Source organism: Gopherus flavomarginatus, chromosome 4 (genome assembly GCF_025201925.1).
Source record: "Gopherus flavomarginatus isolate rGopFla2 chromosome 4, rGopFla2.mat.asm, whole genome shotgun sequence".
NCBI lineage: Eukaryota > Metazoa > Chordata > Testudines > Testudinidae > Gopherus > Gopherus flavomarginatus.
The window spans coordinates 91133076-91155167 of NC_066620.1; the positions used below are offsets into that span (position 1 = coordinate 91133076).

General features: G+C 42.4%; 1 protein-coding gene across 5 annotated transcripts in view; it reads left to right on the top strand.

The window, feature by feature from the left end:
• PDE10A (phosphodiesterase 10A) overlaps positions 1 to 22092 on the top strand; it is a 601549-nt gene that overhangs the window by 538765 nt on the left and 40692 nt on the right. For all 5 annotated transcript variants that reach the window (XM_050949040.1, XM_050949037.1, XM_050949038.1 and 2 more), the window contains exons 10-14: positions 9319 to 9370; positions 15283 to 15425; positions 19569 to 19661; positions 20249 to 20435; positions 21943 to 22085. In XM_050949040.1, coding sequence (XP_050804997.1) covers positions 9319 to 9370; positions 15283 to 15425; positions 19569 to 19661; positions 20249 to 20435; positions 21943 to 22085 — 618 coding nt within the window. The remainder of the gene's footprint in view (positions 1 to 9318; positions 9371 to 15282; positions 15426 to 19568; positions 19662 to 20248; positions 20436 to 21942; positions 22086 to 22092) is intronic.

Here is a 22092-nt window from a genome sequence, read left to right on the forward strand (position 1 = left end):
CCACACTACAATTCAGAATTGCAAACTATTCTGCTCCCCTCACCAGTTATGACTTTGATAATTGCTCTAAACTTTTGAATTTGCCTCCTACATTCCAGAGGATATGAGAGCAGACTTCAAATCAATCCTGACTGAAGGCCAACTGATTTCCAGAATAGCCCTACAGGCATCCCTAGACACGGCAGACACAGCAGCCTGTACAGCTGCAACTGCTGTGGTTATGCGCAGATCCTCATGGCTCTCTGCATCTGGCATCCCCAAAGAACTGCAGACCAAAGTGGAGGATCTCCCTTTTGATAAGGACAAACTTTCTCCTACCCTCCTACCTTTCCCTGTCCCTCTTCAGGGACCCTTCTCACGACCACTTACTTTGCACAGAAGTGGTGTATCTTCTACAACTAGGTGCAGTGGAACCTGTGCCGACGCAAAATCAAGGGACAGGTTTCTACTCCCATTGCTTTCTAACTCAGAAAAAGACTGGAGGATGGAGGCCTATGCTAGATCTACGCCGAATGAACAAATTTGTGAGGATACAAAGATTCAAGATCGTCATACTGGGCATAATAATACCTGCACTGGATCAAGGGGACTGGTTCAAAGCCCTCGACCTACAGCATGCTTACTTTTATATATCAATTCATCCAGCTCACAGACGCTTCCTACGATTCACAATCGGTCATGACCATTTTCAATACACAATTCTTCCTTTTGGACTCACCATAGCACCGAGAGTTTTTTTCCAAGACACTAGCCTTGGTCGTGGCTCACCTCCGCAAACATGGGGTCACGCTGTTCCCGTATCTGGATGATTACCTTATCAAGGGCAACTCCTATGGCGAGACACTTCAAGCTTCCTGTTTCGCCATCTCTCTCTTTCACAGCCTAGGCCTCCAAATAAACATCCAAAAAAATCCACTCTGACACCTAAACAGGTCGAGTTCATCGAAGCTCATCTCGACTCAATCCAGAGCAAGGCCTCTTTCCCATATGACAGATTCCTCGCTATCGCGCAGCTCAAACGCACACTCTCTATTCATCCCAGGACACAGGAAAGACTTTGCCTACAGCTCCTTGGTCACATGGCAGCCACCACCTTCATGGTTCACCACGCCAGGCTACACGTGAGACGTCTCCAGGGCTGGCTCAATTCCAATTTCAAACCCAACAGACACACCTTAGAGATGCTGCTAACACTTCCCCCCAATGTTACAGCTTCCCAGCATTGGTAAACAAGTCCAGAAAACCTCTGCACAGGGATTTCCTTCCAGCAATGTTCCCCAACACTCATGCTCACCATGGACGCTTCCCTAATCAGTTGGGGAGTGCACCTAGGGCGGCACAGGGCACAAGGCTGGTGGTCCGCATCAGAGCGGCATCCTGCACATAAATCTCTTAGAGCTCAGAGCAGTGAGGTGAGCATGCCTTCACTTTCTTCCTCTCAGAAAGAACAAATTTCTTTGGGCCTTAACAGACAACATAGTATGCAGGTACTACATAAACAGACAAGAGGGAGCCCGATCACATTCCCTCTGCATGGAAGCCAGTCAACTATGGAATTGGTGCATACGACATCGAATACAAATCATCACTTCCTACCTACCAGGCTGCCACAGCACTACTGCTGATGCACTCAGCAGGCACTTCCTGACACAACGCGAATGGGAACTGCACCCCGCAGTACTCCAACAGCTCTTTTCCCTCTGGGGCAGCTCGTCAATAAATCTCTTTGCCACGACCTAGAATCGAAAATGTTCCATTTTGCTCCAGAGCGGGACTGCATCCCTAGGAGATGCATTCCTCTTCTCACGAAACAACTCCCTCCTGTACTCCTTCCATCAATCCCTCTGTTACACAGGGTTCTTTGGAAGATTGCGGACTGCAAGGCCTGGGTCATCCTTATTGCCCCTGCTTGGCCAAGACAGATGTGGTATCTCTACCTACTCTGCATATCCTCCCATCACCTGCGGGCTCTCCCCAACAGGCCAGACCACGTTTCCCAGGACAACGGACGGGTTCTTCACCCCAGCTCCAAAAGCTCCACCTCACAGCCTGGTTCCTTCATGGCTCCAAACCCATGAACTAGCCTGTTCCGAGCAAGTCCAATATGTCCTCCTGCACAGTAGGAAAGACTCCACTCATAAAACCTACCTGCAGAAGTGGAAGCGTTTCGCCCCCTGGTGCTCACGTAATCACTTAGCACTCAATGACGTGACCCTCCTTAACATTCCAGACTACCTCCTGAAACTAAAACAGGAAGGACTTTCGCTCAGCTCCATCAAAGTGCACCTGGCGGCGCTTACCACCTTCTGTGACCTATTAGACAGTTATTCATTCTTTACCCACTCCACCATAAAACGCTTTCTCACGGGCCTGCAAAATCTCCACCCTGAAATTTACCCAACAGCGGCTGCATGGAATCTTAACCTTGTTCTTCATGCTCTCATGAAACCTCCATTTGAGGCCTTGGCTACCTCCTCTCATCTTCATATGTCCATGAAGGTGGCTTTCTTAGTTGCCATAACATCAGCAGGGATAGTTGCCGAAATGAGCACCCTGATGGCCCACTCTCCCTACATAATCTTCTCCAAAGACAAAGTCACTTTGAGACCACATCCTAAATTTCTTCCTAAAGTGGTATCGACCTTCCACCTCAGCCAACCTATATACTTACCTACTTTCTATCCCAAACCTCACAAGACTCAGCAAGAGGCAACTCTGCATACTCTCGACGTCAGGCGAGCAATTGCCTTTTATTTAGACAGAATCAAACCATTTCATAAGTCCCCATGACTTTGTTTCCATTACCGAAAGATCTAAAGGTACGGCTATCTCTAAACAACGTCTTTCCAACTGGATCTCTTACTGCATCAGATTCTGTTACCATGCGCAAAATCTTCAACCGCCAAAGGCATTAGAATTCATTCCACTTGAGCCATGTTGACATCCGTTGCCTTCCTGCACAATGTTCCCATTCCTGACATCTGCAAAGCAGCTATGGGGTCATCTGAACAAAAGTTTGCAAAACGCTATGCACTCACGCAAGACACCACGGCAGACGCCATAGTAGACCATACAGTACTATCTACAGTACTCACTGCTGCGTCTCCAAAGTCTCACCAACCATAGTGGGTACTGCTACACATCCACCTAGAGTGGAGCACCCACAGGGACAGCACTCGAAGAAGAAGAGAAAGTTGCCTTGCAGTAACTGAGGTTCTTTGAGATGTGTGTCCCTGTGGGTGCTCCACTCCCCGCCCTCCTCCCCTCTACTTTGGAGTACTAGTATGATGCTCCATGGTAGAGAAGGAACTGAGGAGGGTGTGGGGCTCACGCACTCAGGAAAATTCCAACTAGACAGGAGATACCATCTGGGTGCATGCGCCCCAACCAGGCGCTGCTACCGAAATTTTCCAATCGACAGCACCAGGACGCACCATCACCTAGAGTGGAGCACCCACAGGGACACACATCTCGAAGAACCTCAGTTATTGCAAGGTGAGTAACTTTCTCTTCTTCTTCAAGTAATGGTACCTATGTGTATTCCACTTCAGGTGCCTATGTGCTTCATGTGCCTGAGACTGGAAGAGTTTTGCTAGCAGTGGCTGTTGGTCCACGCCTATGCCCTTCTCCTTCTCATGTTCTGAAATGAGGGCATAAGGAGCAGCAGTGCAGATTGACCACCTCTACAGTTCCTCTCTACTCCAAGTGCAGTATCTACTGATCCTTTTGAAGTAGAACCTGTCCAGCCTTTGGGTATATGCTTCAGAGAATCCTTAATGGATTGTGCTATGAGGCCCCAGTCTGATCCTGGCCCCTGAGATCCCTGTGTGTATTGTCAGGAGCTCACTGGTGCCACAAAACTGGTACCATGCTCCCTAAGGGCAAGAGTGCCCCAAAACCAGACCTGGTCAATGATATTGGGAACATACTCCGTACCAGAGAGGGAAATAAGGCAGCAGATGCCTCCTACTCCAATGATACCAATGCAGCCTACGAAGGAGTCAGTACTATAGACCATGGTAAGACCAACACCACTGGTGTGACCAAAAGAAAGAAGTCTGGTCCATTGTTTTGGGTCAGTGGTTAGATACAGTCATGGGGACGCCTCCTTTTTCTTTCAGCCCCCCACACTGGGTTTACTGGGGTCTCTGGGATCCTAAGTGCAACATCCCAAATCCATAAGATCACACCAGGAATCAAGACAAGCTTCCCCAAAATAAACAGGCAACTCTGCTTCAGATCTACACCCTTTGATAAGGAGTTCAAACATCTAGACCCCTCTGGGAGAAAGAACTTCACTTCGGTGAGTTTACAGTTGTGCATAGTGAACCACCAAGTTTTAATGTGAAAATATGATTTTATTAATTATAAGAAGTTATCCGAATTCACCAACAAACTCCCTCAAGAAGATAGACTTCAATTTCAAACAATTATCAACAAAGGTAACTAGCTGGGTAGATTGGCTCTCCTGGCCTCAGTGAATGCAGCAGATACAATCTCCCACTTGATGGCAACTTCCATGGTCCTGAGATGATGATTGTGGCTCCAGTCCTCCAGATTTCCCAAAGAAGTCCAATCCACCATGGAAGATCTGCCTTATGAGGGAAATGACTTATTGAGAGGAAAGACAGATGAATCATTACATTCCCTCAAAGAATCAAGAATAATCCTTGGAATTGAAGTCTGTCCCCCATCCACAAAAACACTGATCACAAATGCCTTCCTGCTAGAGTGGGGAGCTCACCTACATGAACATGTAATGCAGGGATTCCTGGATAAGCCAAAAATCCCAGTTGCATATAAACCTTCTGAAGGTGCATCCTGTATATAATGCCTATGAACAATTCCTACTCTTTATTTAGACCGTGCACATCCAGGTCATGTCAGACAACATAACAATAGTTTATATTTGCAGTGTTGTTGTAGCCAGATTGGTGCCAGGGCATTTGAGAGAGAAATTGGATGAGGTCTCTTGCAATATGTTTTAATTCCTCTTGCTTAACAAACTGTTCCACCTTGTCTTTAACTCTGACAGTCTGAGTACCTTTCCCAGACATGAGGAAGAGCTCCGTGTAAGTTGAGAAGCTTGTCTCTTTCACCAACAGACATTTTTCCAATGAAAGATATTACCTCATCCACCTTGTCTTTCTAATAGTTACTATATCAAGTAACAAGGGAAAACAAGGTCCACCCCTCTTTGCATAGAAGTAGTAAATAGCTGGAACTAATGTCTTCACTGCTAACTCACCCTCTTCACTGTGCACCTTTTGGTCATACCAGACAGCGTCAGCACACATTTCTCCAAGGACCAGGAGTGTAAACTGCACAACTCAGTGGTATGAAGTATCTTTCAGCAATGGACATTACCATTGTGGGAGCTCTTTGCATCTGAGGCGAACCTGAAGTTCTGAGGAAGATCAAACAAGAGCGAGAGCCGATTATCCTGATTACTCCCCCATGGCCTAGACAGTTTTGGTTTTTGAGCATTCTCCAGATGGCCTCAAGCCCCTGTGTCCATATTCGCTTCTTCCCAGACCTACTGACTCAAGATGAAGACAGAATCAAACACTCAAATCCAGTATTCCTCTATCTAAACATGTTATTTGGTTGGATGACGGACAAAGAAAGAGACGCATTCAGTGGCAGTACAGTCAGGAGCGGTGCCAGGGTTTCTGACGCCCTAGGCGGATGGCCATTTCGCTGCGGCCCCGGTGGACCTACCGCAGTAATGGCGGCGGATGGTCCACTGCTGGAAAGGCTCCGGTGGAGCTGCTGCAGTGAAGCCGGCAGGCGGTCTGCTGGTCTAAAGGCTCCGGTGGACCTGCCGCAGGCATGCCTGCAGCAGGTCCACCGGAGCCTTTAGACCAGCGCACCGTCTGCCGAAATGACTGCGGCAGCTCCACCGGGGCCTTTCCAGCAGCGGACTGTCCGCCAGCATGACTACGGTAAGTCCACTGGACCCACGTGCTTCCCCCCCTTGGCAAAATAGCGCCCCTCAAAAATTCTGGCACCCTAGGGCCATTGCCTTGGTCACCTAAATGGTAGTGCCGGCCCTGAGTGCAATCCTTAGCAATAGTAGGAAAGATTCCCCAAGAAAACACTATGCCACAAAATGGAAAAGAATTCTCTACCTGAGGCCAGCATTGGTGAATGCCTTCAGAAACTTTTGAAAACCCTACTATTTTAGACTAGCTCCTTTCTCGAAAGACATGAGATTATCCCTCAGCTCCTTGCGTGTTCATGTGGTGGCTATTAGCAGTTTTCAGCCTCTAGTGGGAAGCCCTCCTGTCTTCACCCATCCTACCACAGGAAGGATTTGAAAAGGCTTATCAGAACCTTTCCACTGGTGCTGAGACCAACCCTGACATGGGACCTCCAATCTTGTCTAATTAACACTGATGAAGACCCCATTTGAACCATTAGTTTCATCTTCATTCACATGTCTCTCGATAAAGGTGGCCTTTCTTATGGCGATCACCTCAGGCAGAAGAGTCAGTAAGCTGAATGCTCTTATAGCTGACTATCCATGTATGGTCTTCCATGAGGATAAGGATTTCCTGACTTTAGGATGTAGTCTCCTAAAGTAATCTTGGAATTCCATCTGAACCAAGTCATACACCCACCAGTCTTCTTTCCAAATGCCCATGTCACTAGAGAGGACATAATACTCCACCCCCTGGATGTTTGCCAAGCCCTGGTCTTTTACCTACAGAGATGAAGCCCCTTAGAAAATTTCCCAAACTGTTTGTTTCCTTTGCCAAATACATGAGAAGATAAGCTGCCTCTTTATAGAAATTTTGATCTGAATCATGACACGTTACAAACTATCAGTGACTACTCCCCCTCAGGTGGTGAGAGCCATTCAACCAGAACCCAGATTACCTCAGTAACCTCACTTTGAAACATCCTTCTAGATATCTGCCAAGTGGCAACATGGGGTTCCATCTGTACCTTTGTTAGACCTTTTGCCCTGGTACAGGCTTCTACAGCAGAAGCCTCTTGGTTTAGCAGTCCTTCAGTATGTGGTACAGCAGCATTCCTTGCACTGTCCTCCTCAATGAATACTGCTTATATATAAGTCACCTCAGATAGAATACACATAGGGGCAATCACTTGAAGAAGAAGAAAATATTTACTTGTACATTAATTGGAGTTCTTTGAAACATGTGGCCTGTATTGCACTACCTGCCCTCCTTCCCCTCTGGTGCAGAGCCTTATCCCAGGGCTATTCACAGCAGAAAGGTAACTGGAAAGGCAGGCAGCCCTCACTCCCCCTTATGTCCTCCATTTGGAATATGAGGGAGGAGAAGGGCGCAGGCATGAACCAATGGATACAGCTAGCAAAAATTTTCTGATATCAAGAACATGCAGCACATGCACAACTCAAGTGGAATACAGATAGGGACCACACATCTCAAGGAACTCCAGTTACTGTGCAGGTAAGAAACATCTCCTTAATCTGAAGAAACACCAGGTGCAGCACAAAGGGTTGACACCTTGTCTAGAATTATACAGTAAATTCAAGGGCTGTGTGGATGAAGTCTTTCCATTGTTTTTGTGATGATGACAGAAAGTATCCAAGACTATTTTATTTTCCCAGATGCCTTGTCATACTTACAGCTTTAAAAAAAAAAGTCTGGCCCTCTATCTTACTATGAGAATACAGCAGTGTGGGTCAGCTTCTCTAGTGTGGGGGCTTCTGTGCTTGAGAGGGAACTTAGCCATAAATGGGGAGGGCAGCTGGTGTTTACGCTTCTGCTTTCCCCAGAATTTAATTTCTGCCAGGACTCAAAGTGTGTTTCCTGTCACCCAAGGCCCTCCCTCGCCAGCACCATCCATTTCTGCACTGGCATTCCCTAATGCCCCCATTGGTGCAGGTGTCTTGCATTGTTGTGCTTCCACCCACCCACCCAAGCAGACTTTTTGCTACTAGTCTGAACTGACAGAACTTGCTGTAAAACTTGGGATGAATCAAGGCCTACCTGTTTTAGGATCAGGTGGCCTGTTACATCTGACAGATTACTCTAATGTTGTATGCAGTGTAGTTGTAGCTGTGTCAGTCCCAGGATATTAGAGAGACAAGATGAGTGAGGTAATAGCTTTTAATGGATCACCTTCTGTTGATGAAGAAGAGCTCGGTGTGGCTCAAAAGCTTGTCTCTGTCCCCGACAAAAGTTGGTCCAATAAAAGATATTACCTTCCCCACCTTGTGTCTTTAGATTATCCTAAAACCTTCTATAAGCACCCCTGGCTTTAATATTTTAATCCTGGGAATTTTATAGGTAAATAAATATGATTAATCATATCAGTGATTAGGATTATCACTGTCTGCAGAAAAATATATTTCACCCACAAACTGGGAACTCACGTAGTGACAACTGTCCAAGCAGTTGCAGGTGAGGGGCTTGCACTAGCTGCAAAATAATATGAATCGCCTTTAAAAATGGTCTACACTTTATATTTTATAGAAAGCAGGTTTCCAATTCATTGAGCAAATCGTTGACACGCAGTGTTACTGGTATATTTTTTCTGTAAGGTTTTAGAATGGGTACAGAATACAAATGCTCCACATTTCATGCAGTCACTGGAAATGCAAAATTAATTTATTATATATTTCCTTCCCCCGGATCCAACACAAAGGGACCTATATATGTGCTCAAGGCCATGGGACAATGTGTTTTTCTGTCTGTAGGAATGTTGTAATCCAAGGTTTATTAAGTCTGGGTTTGTGGAAGATTTAAGCTTTTTTTACTAAAATGTTCGACTTTTATCTTTCAATACTTTTGACTCTCCTTGGACAATCTCACTTCATAGTGAGAATGAGATCTCTGTTCTTTCTTTGCAACCACAAGGTCAGTCTTTCTCTCTAGCCACACCATGCGATACCTGGGTTAATAAAGAACATTCATTTAAGTGTTTTCTAGGTTGTTGCCTCCATCAAGAAAAGTGGTTTAGTATGACATTAATTTTGACAAGTAACCTAATACATAAACCTAATGAAGTATATTTGGAAGCAATTAAATAATGCATATGTTAAAGCATTTAATGAGAGAGAGTGAGTGTGTAAGGAATACTCACCCTGAAAGGCAGCGAAGCACTGAAGCATGTGCTGAAGTGTGTTGCTAAATAGGGGCCTGAAGCAGCATATGGTAGACTCTCTATTTACTCATTCATTTATTTAATTTATTTTATTTATTTATTTTTAACAGAGTTGCTTGTTTATCTAAAAAGGACTAAAGCTTGGAACCTGCCCAAATCCTTGTGCTGCAGCAATCTAAATAACATTACTTACTATTTTTTCTCTCTTCTTCTTTACAGAACCTATTTTGATAATATAGTCGCAATAGATTCTCTACTTGAACATATAATGGTAAGCTGTCTTTTTTTCATCTTTAAATGTACACATCACATCTGTTAGTCTTCCAGTCTCTCTTTCATTCAAGTAAAGTGCAGCATTGTTGAACCATAGAAGCTGTTTATGAGTTCATATGATAGGTAATTCTAAGGATGGTCTGTAAGGAAATAGTGCTAAGGGTCCACTTGGTTTTATTTATTACAAAAACTTCATTTCACAGTTTCATATGTACTGAGTTATGGGGTCTCTGTGAACTACATGTTGATCTTAAATTTGCTAGAGAAATGGAATCTTTGTATATTTGTGTATTTTCTTAGCATTTCAACTTGTTCCTCTGACTGGTTCTTTCTACTTTCAAATCACCTCACACTGCAATACACGCCACAAAAAACCCACAATAATAGCCCTTCTGATTGAAGAGCATTGTCTGTGTGAAGCCATGTGGAAATGGCCAGCATTACTCACAGATAGTTTATCCAATGACATGTGATAGGTACAAAAGAGAGTTGTCACCTCCCAATTAGAACATAAACCGATTTAGATTCCACAATTACAGAGTGGCACAGTCAGTCACAGAATGTTATGGCAGCAATTAAAGCTAGTTGCATAGGAATAACTAACAGATTATTTAGTCAATGGATTTCCCTTTTTTTTGAGTTCATAAACCGATCACAATTTTCTTGAATTTATTCATTATTCAGAATGATTCATTGAACATATCTGCAAATAAATTTACCTGTAGATTGTTTGTTGAGTGTTTGATTATGAGCAGTGGTGTTTAGTTTTGGACAAACATGTTGAATAATTTGGTTCTCTTCCTTGATTGAATGAGCATAAATAAGAGTCAGTTTTCTGATGAGTAGTTGCATTTTTACCAATTTATAAATCACTATCCAACAATACTCTCCAATGATTGCCCTAATCTTATCAGTGAACCTTTTAGCTAGAATCTTCACAGAAAGTAAGCACACCAACAGTGCAAACCATGTCAAAGCAAATTTGTTTAGAAATTCAAATCAATATTCAGGAGAAATATTTTGCAGTCTTAATTGAATCTAGATACTACACAGACAAGAATTGCTCTGTTCAATGCACAAGAAACGTTCCTCAGTTTCAGTAGCTTTGTCTGTTCTTATTTACACAAATTGCTTCACAACATTGCTGAATATTTAAAAGCACTGTGGTAACATAACTTAATGACAGATAATGATATTCTTCTCTGTGAACAGTCACCAAGTAGAATACACACATGGCAATGCAATATGCTTATTCTTTTGTCTTCCTTCCCAACACCTGCTCTCTCAGCATTCTGCTGTACAACCTGCATTGATACTTCACAGTCAACTTCCTTTGAAGTCTGTGCCAATTGGCTTCTTCTGGGTCTGGCAGAAAGAGAAGAATGGATCTGCTAGTTTGTGCATCCACTGCAATTGTACTGTAGACCAGTTGTATCATTTCTGTGACTCACCCTATCTCCTAGAGTGAGAGAACAGCAAGAATCAATCTCCTCTCCCCAGTCCACCTCCTGGAGATTACAATGAAAGCTTTTAATGGTTCTTGTACTAACAATAGTAGCACTTCTCTGCTTATAGTCTAACAGACGTATTGGAGCATGAGCTTTCGTGGGTGAATACTCACTTCGTCGGATGCATGCATGTATTCACCCACGAAAGCTCATGCTCCAATACATCTGTTAGTCTATAAGGTGCCACAGGACTCTTTGCTGCTTTTACAGACCCAGACTTACACAGCTACCCCTTATACATTTCTCTGCTTGTTTGTCTTTATATCTTTGTTTTTTTCTTATTCAAACTCCTTAGTGAATTTAGTGGAGTAAAAGGTGCCTGACCGGGAGCACCTGAAAATCAAGGTCGGTCTTTATCCACAGAAGTAGTGCAGCCTGGGGAACAGGAGTGCAAGTTTCCCCACACACTGCCTCATTAATGTGTTTCAGTACTATTCTGAAGGCTCTGCCCTAAAGGGAGAGATGATAGGTTGGTCCCCTTCAGTCCTTGGCCTCGCTATTACTCTATTTACAAGGGTACCTGTTGTGACTGTATCACCTGACTGTCAATGTCAAGCTGGGTTGGATTTGAGCCAATGACCTAGTGAAGAAAGGCTTTGCCAAACCCATTAGGCATCTACTCCACAAACAGTAATGTTTTAAGCAGGCAAGTCTTACAAAAATCGGTCGTGACAAGATAAATGACACCATCCTTCAAGAGTTGAATGTATTAGAACACAATGCCTTGTGATGTCTTTTAAAATATTGATGCTTTACAAAGCACCTGATACGGTTTCAGAAGGTACGTAGGGAAACCTCCCTTACTGTAATCCTAGGAATTGTCAAAGTGGTTTAAATAGTTCCTCTGTTTTGAGTGAATAAAGGAATAATGGGAATGGCTACACTTCTTAATGAATTCCTAGACACCACGGTGCAGATAAGTGATGGTCACATTAACACCACCCTATACTGAAAACCTGCCGACCGCTATGCCTACCTTCATGCCTCTAGCTTCCATCCCGGGCACACCACACAATCCATTGTCTACAGCCAAGCACTGAGGTACAACCGTATCTGCTCTAACCCCTCAGACAGAGACCAACACCTACAAAATCTCCACCAAGCATTCTCAAAACTACAATACCCGCACGAGGAAATAAGGAAACAGATCAACAGAGCCAGATGTGTACCCAGAAGCCTCCTACTGCAAGACAAACCCAAGAAAGAAACCAACAGGACTCCACTGGCCATCACATACAGTCCCCAGCCAAAACCCCTCCAACCCATCCTGGACAATGATCCCACACGTTCGCTGGCCTGTCCTCGCCCACAGACAACCTGCCAACCTGGAGCATATTCTCATCAGTAACTGCACACTGCACCATAGTAACTCTAACTCAGGAACCAATCCATGCAACAAACCTCGATACCAACTCTGCCCACATATCTACACCAGCGACACCATTACAGAACCTAACCAGATCAGCCACACCGTCACCGGTTCATTCATCTGCACGTCCACCAATGTAATATATGCCATCATGTGCCAGCAATGCCCCTCTGCTATGTACATCGGCCAAACTGAACAGTCTCTACAGAAAAGGATAAATGGACAGAAATCAGATATTAGGAATGGCAATATACAAAAACCTGTAGGAGAAGGCTTCAACCTCCCTGGCCACACAATAGCAGATCTTAAGGTGGCCATACTGTGGCAAAAAAACTTCAGGACCAGACTTCAAAGAGAAACTGCTGAGCTTCAGTTCATCTGCAAATTTGACACCATCAGCTCAGGATTAAACAAAGACTGTAAATGGCTTGCCAACTACAAAACCAGTTTCTCCTCCCTAGGTTTTCACACCTCAACTGCTAGAACAGGGCCTCATCCTCCCTGATTGAACTAACCTCGTTACCTCTAGCTTGCTTCTTGCTTGCATATATATACCTGCTCCTGGAAATTTCCACTACATGCATCCGACGAAGTGGATACTCACTCACGAAAGCTCATGCTCAAAAACGTCTGTTAGTCTATAAGGTGCCACAGGATTCTTTGCTGCTTTTACAGATCCAGACTAACATGGCTATCCCTCTGATACTTGACACATGGAGAAAAGATACCTTGGGCCTGACTCTCAGCCTGCCATCTGCTCCTCTTGCATCAGTCTGGTGGCACCAAGGAGCCAGAACACAGCAGGATCTCTCCAGCTGAGGATTTTTCCAGCGTGAGGGGAGCCTTCAGCTCGTGTAGCTGGGTTCTACACAGGTCGCAGCATAAAGGGTAGGATATAGAAAGTACGACAGGACTGCTGTGGTCCAGCAGTCCCTGGCTGGCTGTCGGTACCTATGTAGTTGGCATAGAATTAGCCCCAGAATCAGGGAGCCACACACAGATTCTTTGCAGCCCGGGCTGAGTTCAGTGCACATTGGTACAGATGAGAATCTGACCCAATATTTTTATCTCTTGCTATTATCCATGACAAAAATGGCACTTTTTGCTTCTTTAGAAATAAATGCTAACTTCAGAATCCTAGCATTTTTGAATGTATATTTAACACACACACACATACACACGATATTTTAACAAAAATCATGCACACAAATGTAGAGTTGTTAAAATGTGAGATTAAGGTCTGGCCCTTTTGTCTGCTGTAAATGAACATATCTATGGGGTATTCTTCACAATGGCAAAAAAAATCAGCTGTGTTTGTGTTTTGTCCAGCTGAAATAATCATGATTAGAGCATTCAATTTTGAGAGTGTCTCCTAAAGTCCAGTTTTGTTTTTATTTTTTGCATCCTTTTAAAAATCTGGTTGGGATTGTTACTGAAGGATTTCACGTTTGTGTGTGTCCTGGAGAAGCCTGAAACTGTGTGTATGCAAACCCTTATATTAGTAGTATAAGATGAGAACACTCCTGCTATACACATGCTTTTTAATCTATATTTTCAGATGTCAGAATATAATTTATGTAATATATACAGTAGCATTAAATCCTGTTACTTCATAACCAAATGACTACTATGCTACATAATACATTTGAAAAATATTATATAAAGTCTTCTTTTACTTCAGCTGAAATCATACACTTGGATAGTCTCTGTACATTGCTCTCTCTCTCCTTTTTTTAGTTGCTGCAAACTAATTTTCTGAAAAGTGACCCCACAGAGTAGTGTGTGGGAAGTGTTAACCTGTTCTCATTTGAAGTGAGAGGAGGAATTCAGAGATGAGATTTTTGCTGTGTCCTTAGGTCACACTGTTGGGCCTGGATATTTTAGAACTCTTAGAAAAGGATATGCATTGTGTACTTGAGTCAACCAAAAGTACTTTTGGACTTTATGCATAAATTTATTTTTCAAGGCTTCTGCAGATGGGAAGTTTGGTGTATTTTGGGCTAAACTGTGCCCTTATGAGCTGCACTATCATATACACAAGAGGGATTGTGTTTCATGTACTCAAGAGTTAGATCTTAATCCCAGAATTTTCTTGCTCTTGTATAGTACAGAAGTAACCCAGGTAAGCACTTTAGGAGTTAAGCATGTTGTTATTTTCAGACAATAAATATTTATCTGGTTTATCATTTAAAATGTGGAGTATTTTATTCTTGAGAAAACACTTTGAACCCCAAAGGATTTGACGTCTCTCTGTCTTTGCGGGCAAGGACTGTCATTTATCATATGTCTGTTCAGTGCCTAACATAGAGGGGTCCCAATCTGACTGAGGCATCTAAATGCTACCACAATACAATAAATGCTATTAATGATAAAGGATGTAAGAAAGCAAGGACTTGTCTTCTTTATTTTATAAAAAAAGGGGAAAAGAAATGTCAGAAAAATCTCATCGAGCTCTAATTTTAAAGTAGGATGCAGCAATGCTTCTTTCTTTGGCCTCAAAGCACATTTTGATAGGTGCATTTAGCTGTAATGATATAGTGACTGGTCAGTCTGCGTTTCCATTAGGAACACTGTTTGTTCAGAGTTTTAGAAGTCGTAATGCCCATAAAAAGTTCTTTGATATTTTTACATCTTCAAATCTATTAAAGTATTTGAAAGTAAATCATTTTAAAAAGTAGGGAAAAGGTTGTCAGTCCAAAAGCAAGGACTTTGTACCCACAAAATACCCCTCTTCAATGGTGACCCATTTTTCTCTTTGTACATCACCCACTGAAGCATCTAAAAAAAAACCCTGACTTTTAAAATGTAAATGTTAAAACTGTAAATGACAGCTTGATTTAAATTATTGTATAAAACAAAAACATTATTTTTATGTGTTAAGTTGTAGCCTAAATTATTTTAGTTGAGGAAACTTCTGGAAAACACTTTCTCTATTAAAAAAGCTGGCAGAACTTTCATATCTGAAGGGTCTATCTTCATGAAGTTCATCTGAACCTCATGATGGTTAATCTTAGTTTTGTTCTTTGTCTATAGATATATGCAAAAAACCTGGTGAATGCAGACCGCTGTGCACTCTTCCAGGTTGACCACAAGAACAAGGAACTGTATTCAGACCTTTTTGATATTGGAGAGGAGAAGGAGGGGAAACCTGTCTTCAAGAAGACCAAAGAAATAAGGTAGGAACAGCAGAAGAATGCAATTTAATTCTAACTAGCGATGTGCAGGTATCTTGTTACCCAGTGTCTGTGCCTACTTGCAGGTGCCTACCCTGACAATACTTGTCATACTGTGATATCATTCCCACCAGGACCCGCCTCCAGAAGGTAGTACTTCTGGGAATGACATTGCAGTGCCATCGAAACAGCGTCTCTGAAGCTATAACGTCACTCCTGGAAATGCCGTCTTCCGGAGGCGGTCCTTTTGGAAATCATGTTGGGAAAAAACACAGGTGCTCCAAGGTAGGTAAAGGAGCAGGTGTTAAATTAAACCCCCTTATCTACAGTTCTGCAAGTGCAAAACACTTATTGGCGTTCTGAAGATCAATTTAAATTTGACATGTTCTTTCACACACATGCAAAGTAGGGAAATTATAGTGGGTAATTCTGGTTGGGGAATCAGGCATTGCTAGTAACAACTGGTCGGATCTAATCAATCCTTTTAAGGTGGGCAATCCATTTACTCTTAGTTTAGTGTCTCCTTGCCTCACCTGATATGATGAATCTTGACTTTGTTCTGATTTGAATAATTGAGATTTTAAAGTGCACTTGAATTGGTCAATTTTAAGCTTTGCACAGGAGTGTAAGGTTACACAAGCTTCTGTGAGTATTTTTAAAACAGATGCATCATCTACATGGTACAAATTGCCTCATTAATGTGTACATTTTACACATACACCCCTCCTTAGTGGAAAAAAAACAGCCAGAATAACAAGGTAACTTTTAAATATTTCAGTTTTTGGAGAGAATGATAATTTATATAGTGCCTTTCATCCAGGAAAATCCCTAGTGGATATAGGTTGAGATTTTTCAAAGCAGGGTAGGGGATTTGGGTCCACATTGTTTTATAATTAGTGAAAAAATGTGTGACTAAATCCCATGAATTACTTCAAAACCTTTCAAACATAAAATATACACAGCTCTTCACTCAGCAGTGACATTCTAAAATGGTTTATTCAATTGTTTCTTTGTATCTTTAAAGTTATAGCATCAGATATGGTTCATAAAGGAATGTAAGTCAGATTCCCTTACTCTCAATAGGACTCACGTAGGCTGATGTTTATTCTTTCTTACTACATTGTCTGCATGAGCATAAGGGAGTCTACACTGGTGCAGTTTACGTACAAAGGAGCAAGAAGATGGTGTAAATTAAAGAAGGAGGTGACCTGCTTACACTTTCTTACACCCTCCTGATAATTGATTTTCTTGTTTACAGTCCTCTTGTCTGTCCCCTCAGTGCGAGAATTACACAAATTTTGACTTAGAGTGTAAGAGAGTCTTAGGCAAATTCAGGGGTGATGTATAAGGTTCCGAACAGGGCAACAAAAATTATTAGGGGTATGGAAAGGCTTCCATATGAGGAGAGATTAATAAGACTGGGACTTTTCAGCTTGAAAAAGAAACAGGTAAGGGGAGATATGGTTGAAGTTTATAAAATTATGACTGGTGTAGAGAAAGTAGATAAGAAAGTGTTGTTTACTACTTCTCATAACACAAGAACTAGGTGTCACCAAATGAAATTAATAGGCAGCAGGTTTAAAACAAAGAAAAGGAAGTATTTCTTCACACAATGCACAGTCAACCTGTGGAACTCCTTGCCAGTGGATGTTATAAAAGTCAAGACCATAACAGGGTTCAAAAAGGAACTGGATAAATTCATGAGGGGATAGGTCCATCAATGGCTATTACCCAGGATGGGCAGGAATGGTATCCCTGGCCTCTGTTTGCCAGAAGCTGGGAATGAGTGACAGGGGATGGATCAACTGATGAATACCTGTTCAGTTCATTCTCTCTGGGACACCTGGCACTGGCTACTGTTGGCAGACAGGATACTGGGCTAGATGGACCTTTGGTCTGACTCAGTAGGGTCATTTTTATGTTCTTATGAAAGGACTGTAATATATACATTTGCAAGAGGGTAAGAGTTTGTCTGAAGTAGTCTGAATTGGTATAATGCTGTAATTGGTATACATGTTGTGGGGATAGGCAGAAGAAGGTATAGCATACACCAACTTAAACTTCTTCTAGATGTACAGTAGAACCTAAGAGTTATGAACACCTGGAGAATGGAGGCTGTTTGTAACTCTGAAATGTTTATAACTGAACAAAACATTATGGTGGTTCGTACAGCTGAATGCTGACTTAATACAGCTTTGAAACTTTGTTATACAGAAGAAAAATGAAACAAGCACAGAGTTTCCTTACCTTGTCAAATCTTTTTATAAACGTTTGCTTTTTTTAAGTAATTTACATTTAACACAGTACTGTACTGTATTTGCTTCCAAATGAGGTGTGTGGTTGACTGTTCAGTTCATAACTCTGCGTTTCTACTGTACTGAGTAAAATCCTGGCCCTAATGAAGTCAGTGGGAGTTGTGCAATAGATTTCAGTGGAGCAAGGATTTACCCACTTTGACTAACAGCTGTGTGCGGCCCACCTTTGAGCATCTCTGCTTATTTCACCCATGCTTCCTTTGAATTATAGAAGCCAGAAGTGTTTTATGTTTTATCCCAATTATATTCTTGTAATAATATTGACTGCAGGATTTGTATGATTCAACTATAGTATGCTTCATGTATTTGATTTCATTGTGGAAGGTCTACAAGATTCTGTCAGTAGTAATGCATCTTAGCTTGCTGTAAAATTAAATTTATCCATGAGATTCGTTCAGAAAATAGCATGGATATAAGAGATGCAATTGATAAATTGTAAAGTAAACTGATGATTTAAACACAAGTCATCAGACTGCACAAATATAATTGAATGTAATGAACATGAATTAGAAATAACCTCTAATCTTATTATGGGCAGCAATCCTTATTAACCAAAATGATTGTAGTATGGGACCTTTTTTAGCTCTGTATCAGGGGTGGGCAAACTACGACCCACGAGCCGGATGCGGCCTACCAGCCATTTTAATCCAGCCCTCGAGCTCCCGTTGGGGAGTGGGGTCTGGGGCTTGGCCCACTACAGTTGGGGAGCAGGGTCGGGGGCTGCCCCACATGGCTCTAGGAAGCAGCAGCATAGCCCCCCTCTGGCTCCTACACTTAGGGGCAGCCAGGGTCTCTGCTCTGCGCGCTGCTCCTGCCACAGATGCTGCCCCTGCAGCTCCCTTTGGCTAGGAACCACAGCCAATGGGAGCTGCAGGGTCTGTGCCTGTGGAAAGGGCAGTGTGCAGAGCCACCTGGCTGTGCCTCCACATAGGAGCTGGTGAAGGGACATGCCGCTGCTTCTGGGAGCTGCTTGAGGTAAGCACCGCCCGCAGCCTGCACCCCTGAGCCTCCCCCTGCACTCCAACCCCCTGCACTGGCCCTGATCCCCTCCTGTCCTCCAAACCCTTCAATTCCAGCCTGGAGCACCCTCCTGCATCCCAAACCTCTCAGTGTGCAGAGCCTGCACCCCCAGCTGGAGCCCTCACCCCCCCGATCCCCTGCCCCAGCCCTGATCCTGCTCCCACATGCCTAACCTCTCTGTCCCAGCCGAGAGCACCCTCCTGCACCTCAAACCTATCATCTGCAGCCTCACCCCAGAGCCCACACCCCCAGCCGGAACCTGCACCCATTCCCACACACCAACCCCCTGCCCTAACCCTGATCCCCCTCCCGCGCTCCGAATCCCTCGGTCCCAGCCCAGAGCACCCTCCTACACCCTGAACTCTTCATCCTCAGCCTCACCCCAGAGCCCGCACCTCCCCGCCCTTGCACTCCACCCAAGCCTGGAGCCCCCTCCCACACCCTAACTCCTCATTTCTGGCCCCACCCTGGAGCCCGCACCCCCAACGAGAGCCCTCACCCCCTTCCCACACCCCAACCCCAATTTTGTGAGTATTCATGGCCCGCCATACAATTTCTATTCCCAGATGTGGCTCTCAGGCCAAAAACTTCACCCACCCCTGCTCTATATCCATATAAAATATTTTCAGTAGATATCTATATTATTCCTTAGAATTCCTTCTTGTATTTCAAGAATTTTGTCCTTACAAACAACAAAATTAAGCTGGTTTGGACTGAAGGTACATTTGTATGTTCAGGGTAGTGTACAATGAAACAGATATTTATTCAAACTGTTCATATGCTGATCAACATGTTTCTTTAATATGTGCAGATTTTCTATTGAGAAAGGAATAGCGGGTCAGGTAGCAAGAACAGGTGAAGTCCTTAACATTCCTGATGCCTATGCAGATCCACGCTTTAACAGGTAAGACATTCTTTAGTTACAACTAGGACAGGAGAAAACAAAATAGCTAGCTTTTTACTTAATGTTCCACTCAAATTTTAAAGACATTGTCAATTGATTAGTACATTTTCATGGAATTAAGGGGTCGTGATGAAGAAACAAACTTGACATATTTATTTTCATAGCATTCAATCTGATCTTGTGACTGTATTCTATTAAAATGATTTTGATTCTGTTTTACCAAATAATTAAGGAAGCATTAGTTAGTTTGTTCTAGATAGAAGTTTGCACAGCTGGATGGACTATTGCCCGCTGTACATTAATAACCTTAACTCAATCTGATTGATTTAGAAAATAGATGTATTTCAGTCACTTGCTGACCAGCTAAGTCATAAACATAGAATTTTTAAAACATTTTCAGTATTTTTATGAATGAGCTGACTTAATTGGCTGAAGTTTCATTTCTTTAACTTTTAAATGGGTATTATAATAATGCATGCATTTAAGTGTTACATTAGTGAACCCTGTGTATATTTAAATCACCTTTCTAGGGAAGAAGGGATGACCTTTAATTGTTGTCCTTCTCTTTCTCCTCCCCAACTCTCCAGAGAAGTTGACCTCTACACAGGCTACACAACCAGGAACATTCTGTGCATGCCTATTGTGAGCCGAGGGAGTGTAATAGGCGTCGTGCAGATGGTGAACAAAATAAGTGGAAGTGCCTTCTCTAAAACCGATGAGAACAACTTTAAAATGTTTGCAGTCTTTTGTGCTTTAGCCTTACACTGTGCTAATGTAAGTTTTATCTCCCAAAAGCTTAATATGAAGTGTGAAGAAAATAGTTCTGTCAGCTATTGGTTGTAACATATAGAGTTAGGATCAGTTTGGGATTTTATCAATTCCGCTTCATCTTTCAAATAATTAAAATTGATTAATAATTCTGTTTTGTTGAGCTAATGGGGCATCAGTAATATGTTGATTCTTTCACAATAAGGATTCAGTTGATTTCTTCTGAAATAATTATGCAATTGATCTATTTGTTATATACAGCTAACGTAAAACAATATACTCCAGTCAAAGTATGTAGAGCACCACTTAACTCTGTTCAGATATGGTAAATGGGCCTGAGTCATTTATTCAGGTTCAGAGTATGTATTTTACACAGTTTACTGCATGGTGGTGGGAGTGTACTCAAATACCTAGCGTGGCGAGAGTATATCAAATACATTTGAATATACATTTATTTTAACATCCTGGACTTTCCACATATAACTACTCATGCATGTAGATGAGTGTTGATGCTATTATTTGTGAAAGTCAACCTTTTATTTATTTATTTTTTAAGGAAGATAACTGTTCATTTATAAAGTATAAAAACATTTATAATCATTACCATATAGGTATAAAATTGCAATATTGACCATTACAAAAAGGAACTCAACACATTTTATTGCAGAGAAATCTTGTACAATGACATAGTCAAGCCAGAGTCTCATAAGACCCCTTTTACAGCACTCTGACAGTCTAAAGGGGAAGTCAGTTATATTTACACCCACTTCAATCCCTCTTTAGAGTGGTATAAAGTGGTCTTAGTGTAAATCAGGATCAGGACCAGTCAAGGTCCTCTATTGGACATGGATCTACCATGTTAGAGGATGAACCCTCAAGGCATGTCCCACCTGGGGATTTTCTTCAAATGTAGTGTAATTCTCTTTACTTGCTTACAATCCATACCATGCCTAATATAGCTGAATTTCAGTCTTTTAATATATATTGGACTTGTTTTTCCCTAGTGCTGAGTGGTAATTTGTTCATTCTCTGTTGTGAAAAACGCTGTCCCTGAAGCAACAGTGCAAAAACATTACTTGGAGAAACTCAGTGGGAGATTGAAAATGTATAGAAAATACTATTATTTTAATTACCTCTTTTGGGCTAAATTGTGGCTTGGTTAGTGCAGTGGTGCAAAAGGATGCAGTGTGACCCTTTGTCAGTTCTGCACCTTCTATCCACATCATAGGTCATAGCAAGGGCACTGAAATAGGCTTTGCAGAGCCGCTACCTTTTTGAGTGTCCAGGTTTAGACACCTTAAAGGGAAAGGACCTGATTTTCAGGAGTGCTCAGTTTCCATCTTCATAAAGTCTGGCTCTTATAAAATGTGTCAGGTCAGGGCATCCAAAGTAACTAGTCAGTTTTGAAAATGTAAGCCTTTATTCTCAAGAATAAATGTTTGATCTTGAGGGAAACAAGGCTTTATCTTTGTAACCGAAGTCCAGTGTTAATGAATAACAATTGTTCTTTCAGATGTACCACAGAATTCGCCATTCGGAGTGTATTTATCGTGTAACGATGGAGAAGCTGTCCTATCACAGTGTTTGTACAGCAGAAGAATGGCAAAATCTCATGAACTGCGCACTCCCTACCCACATCTGCAAAGAAATTGAACTGTGAGTC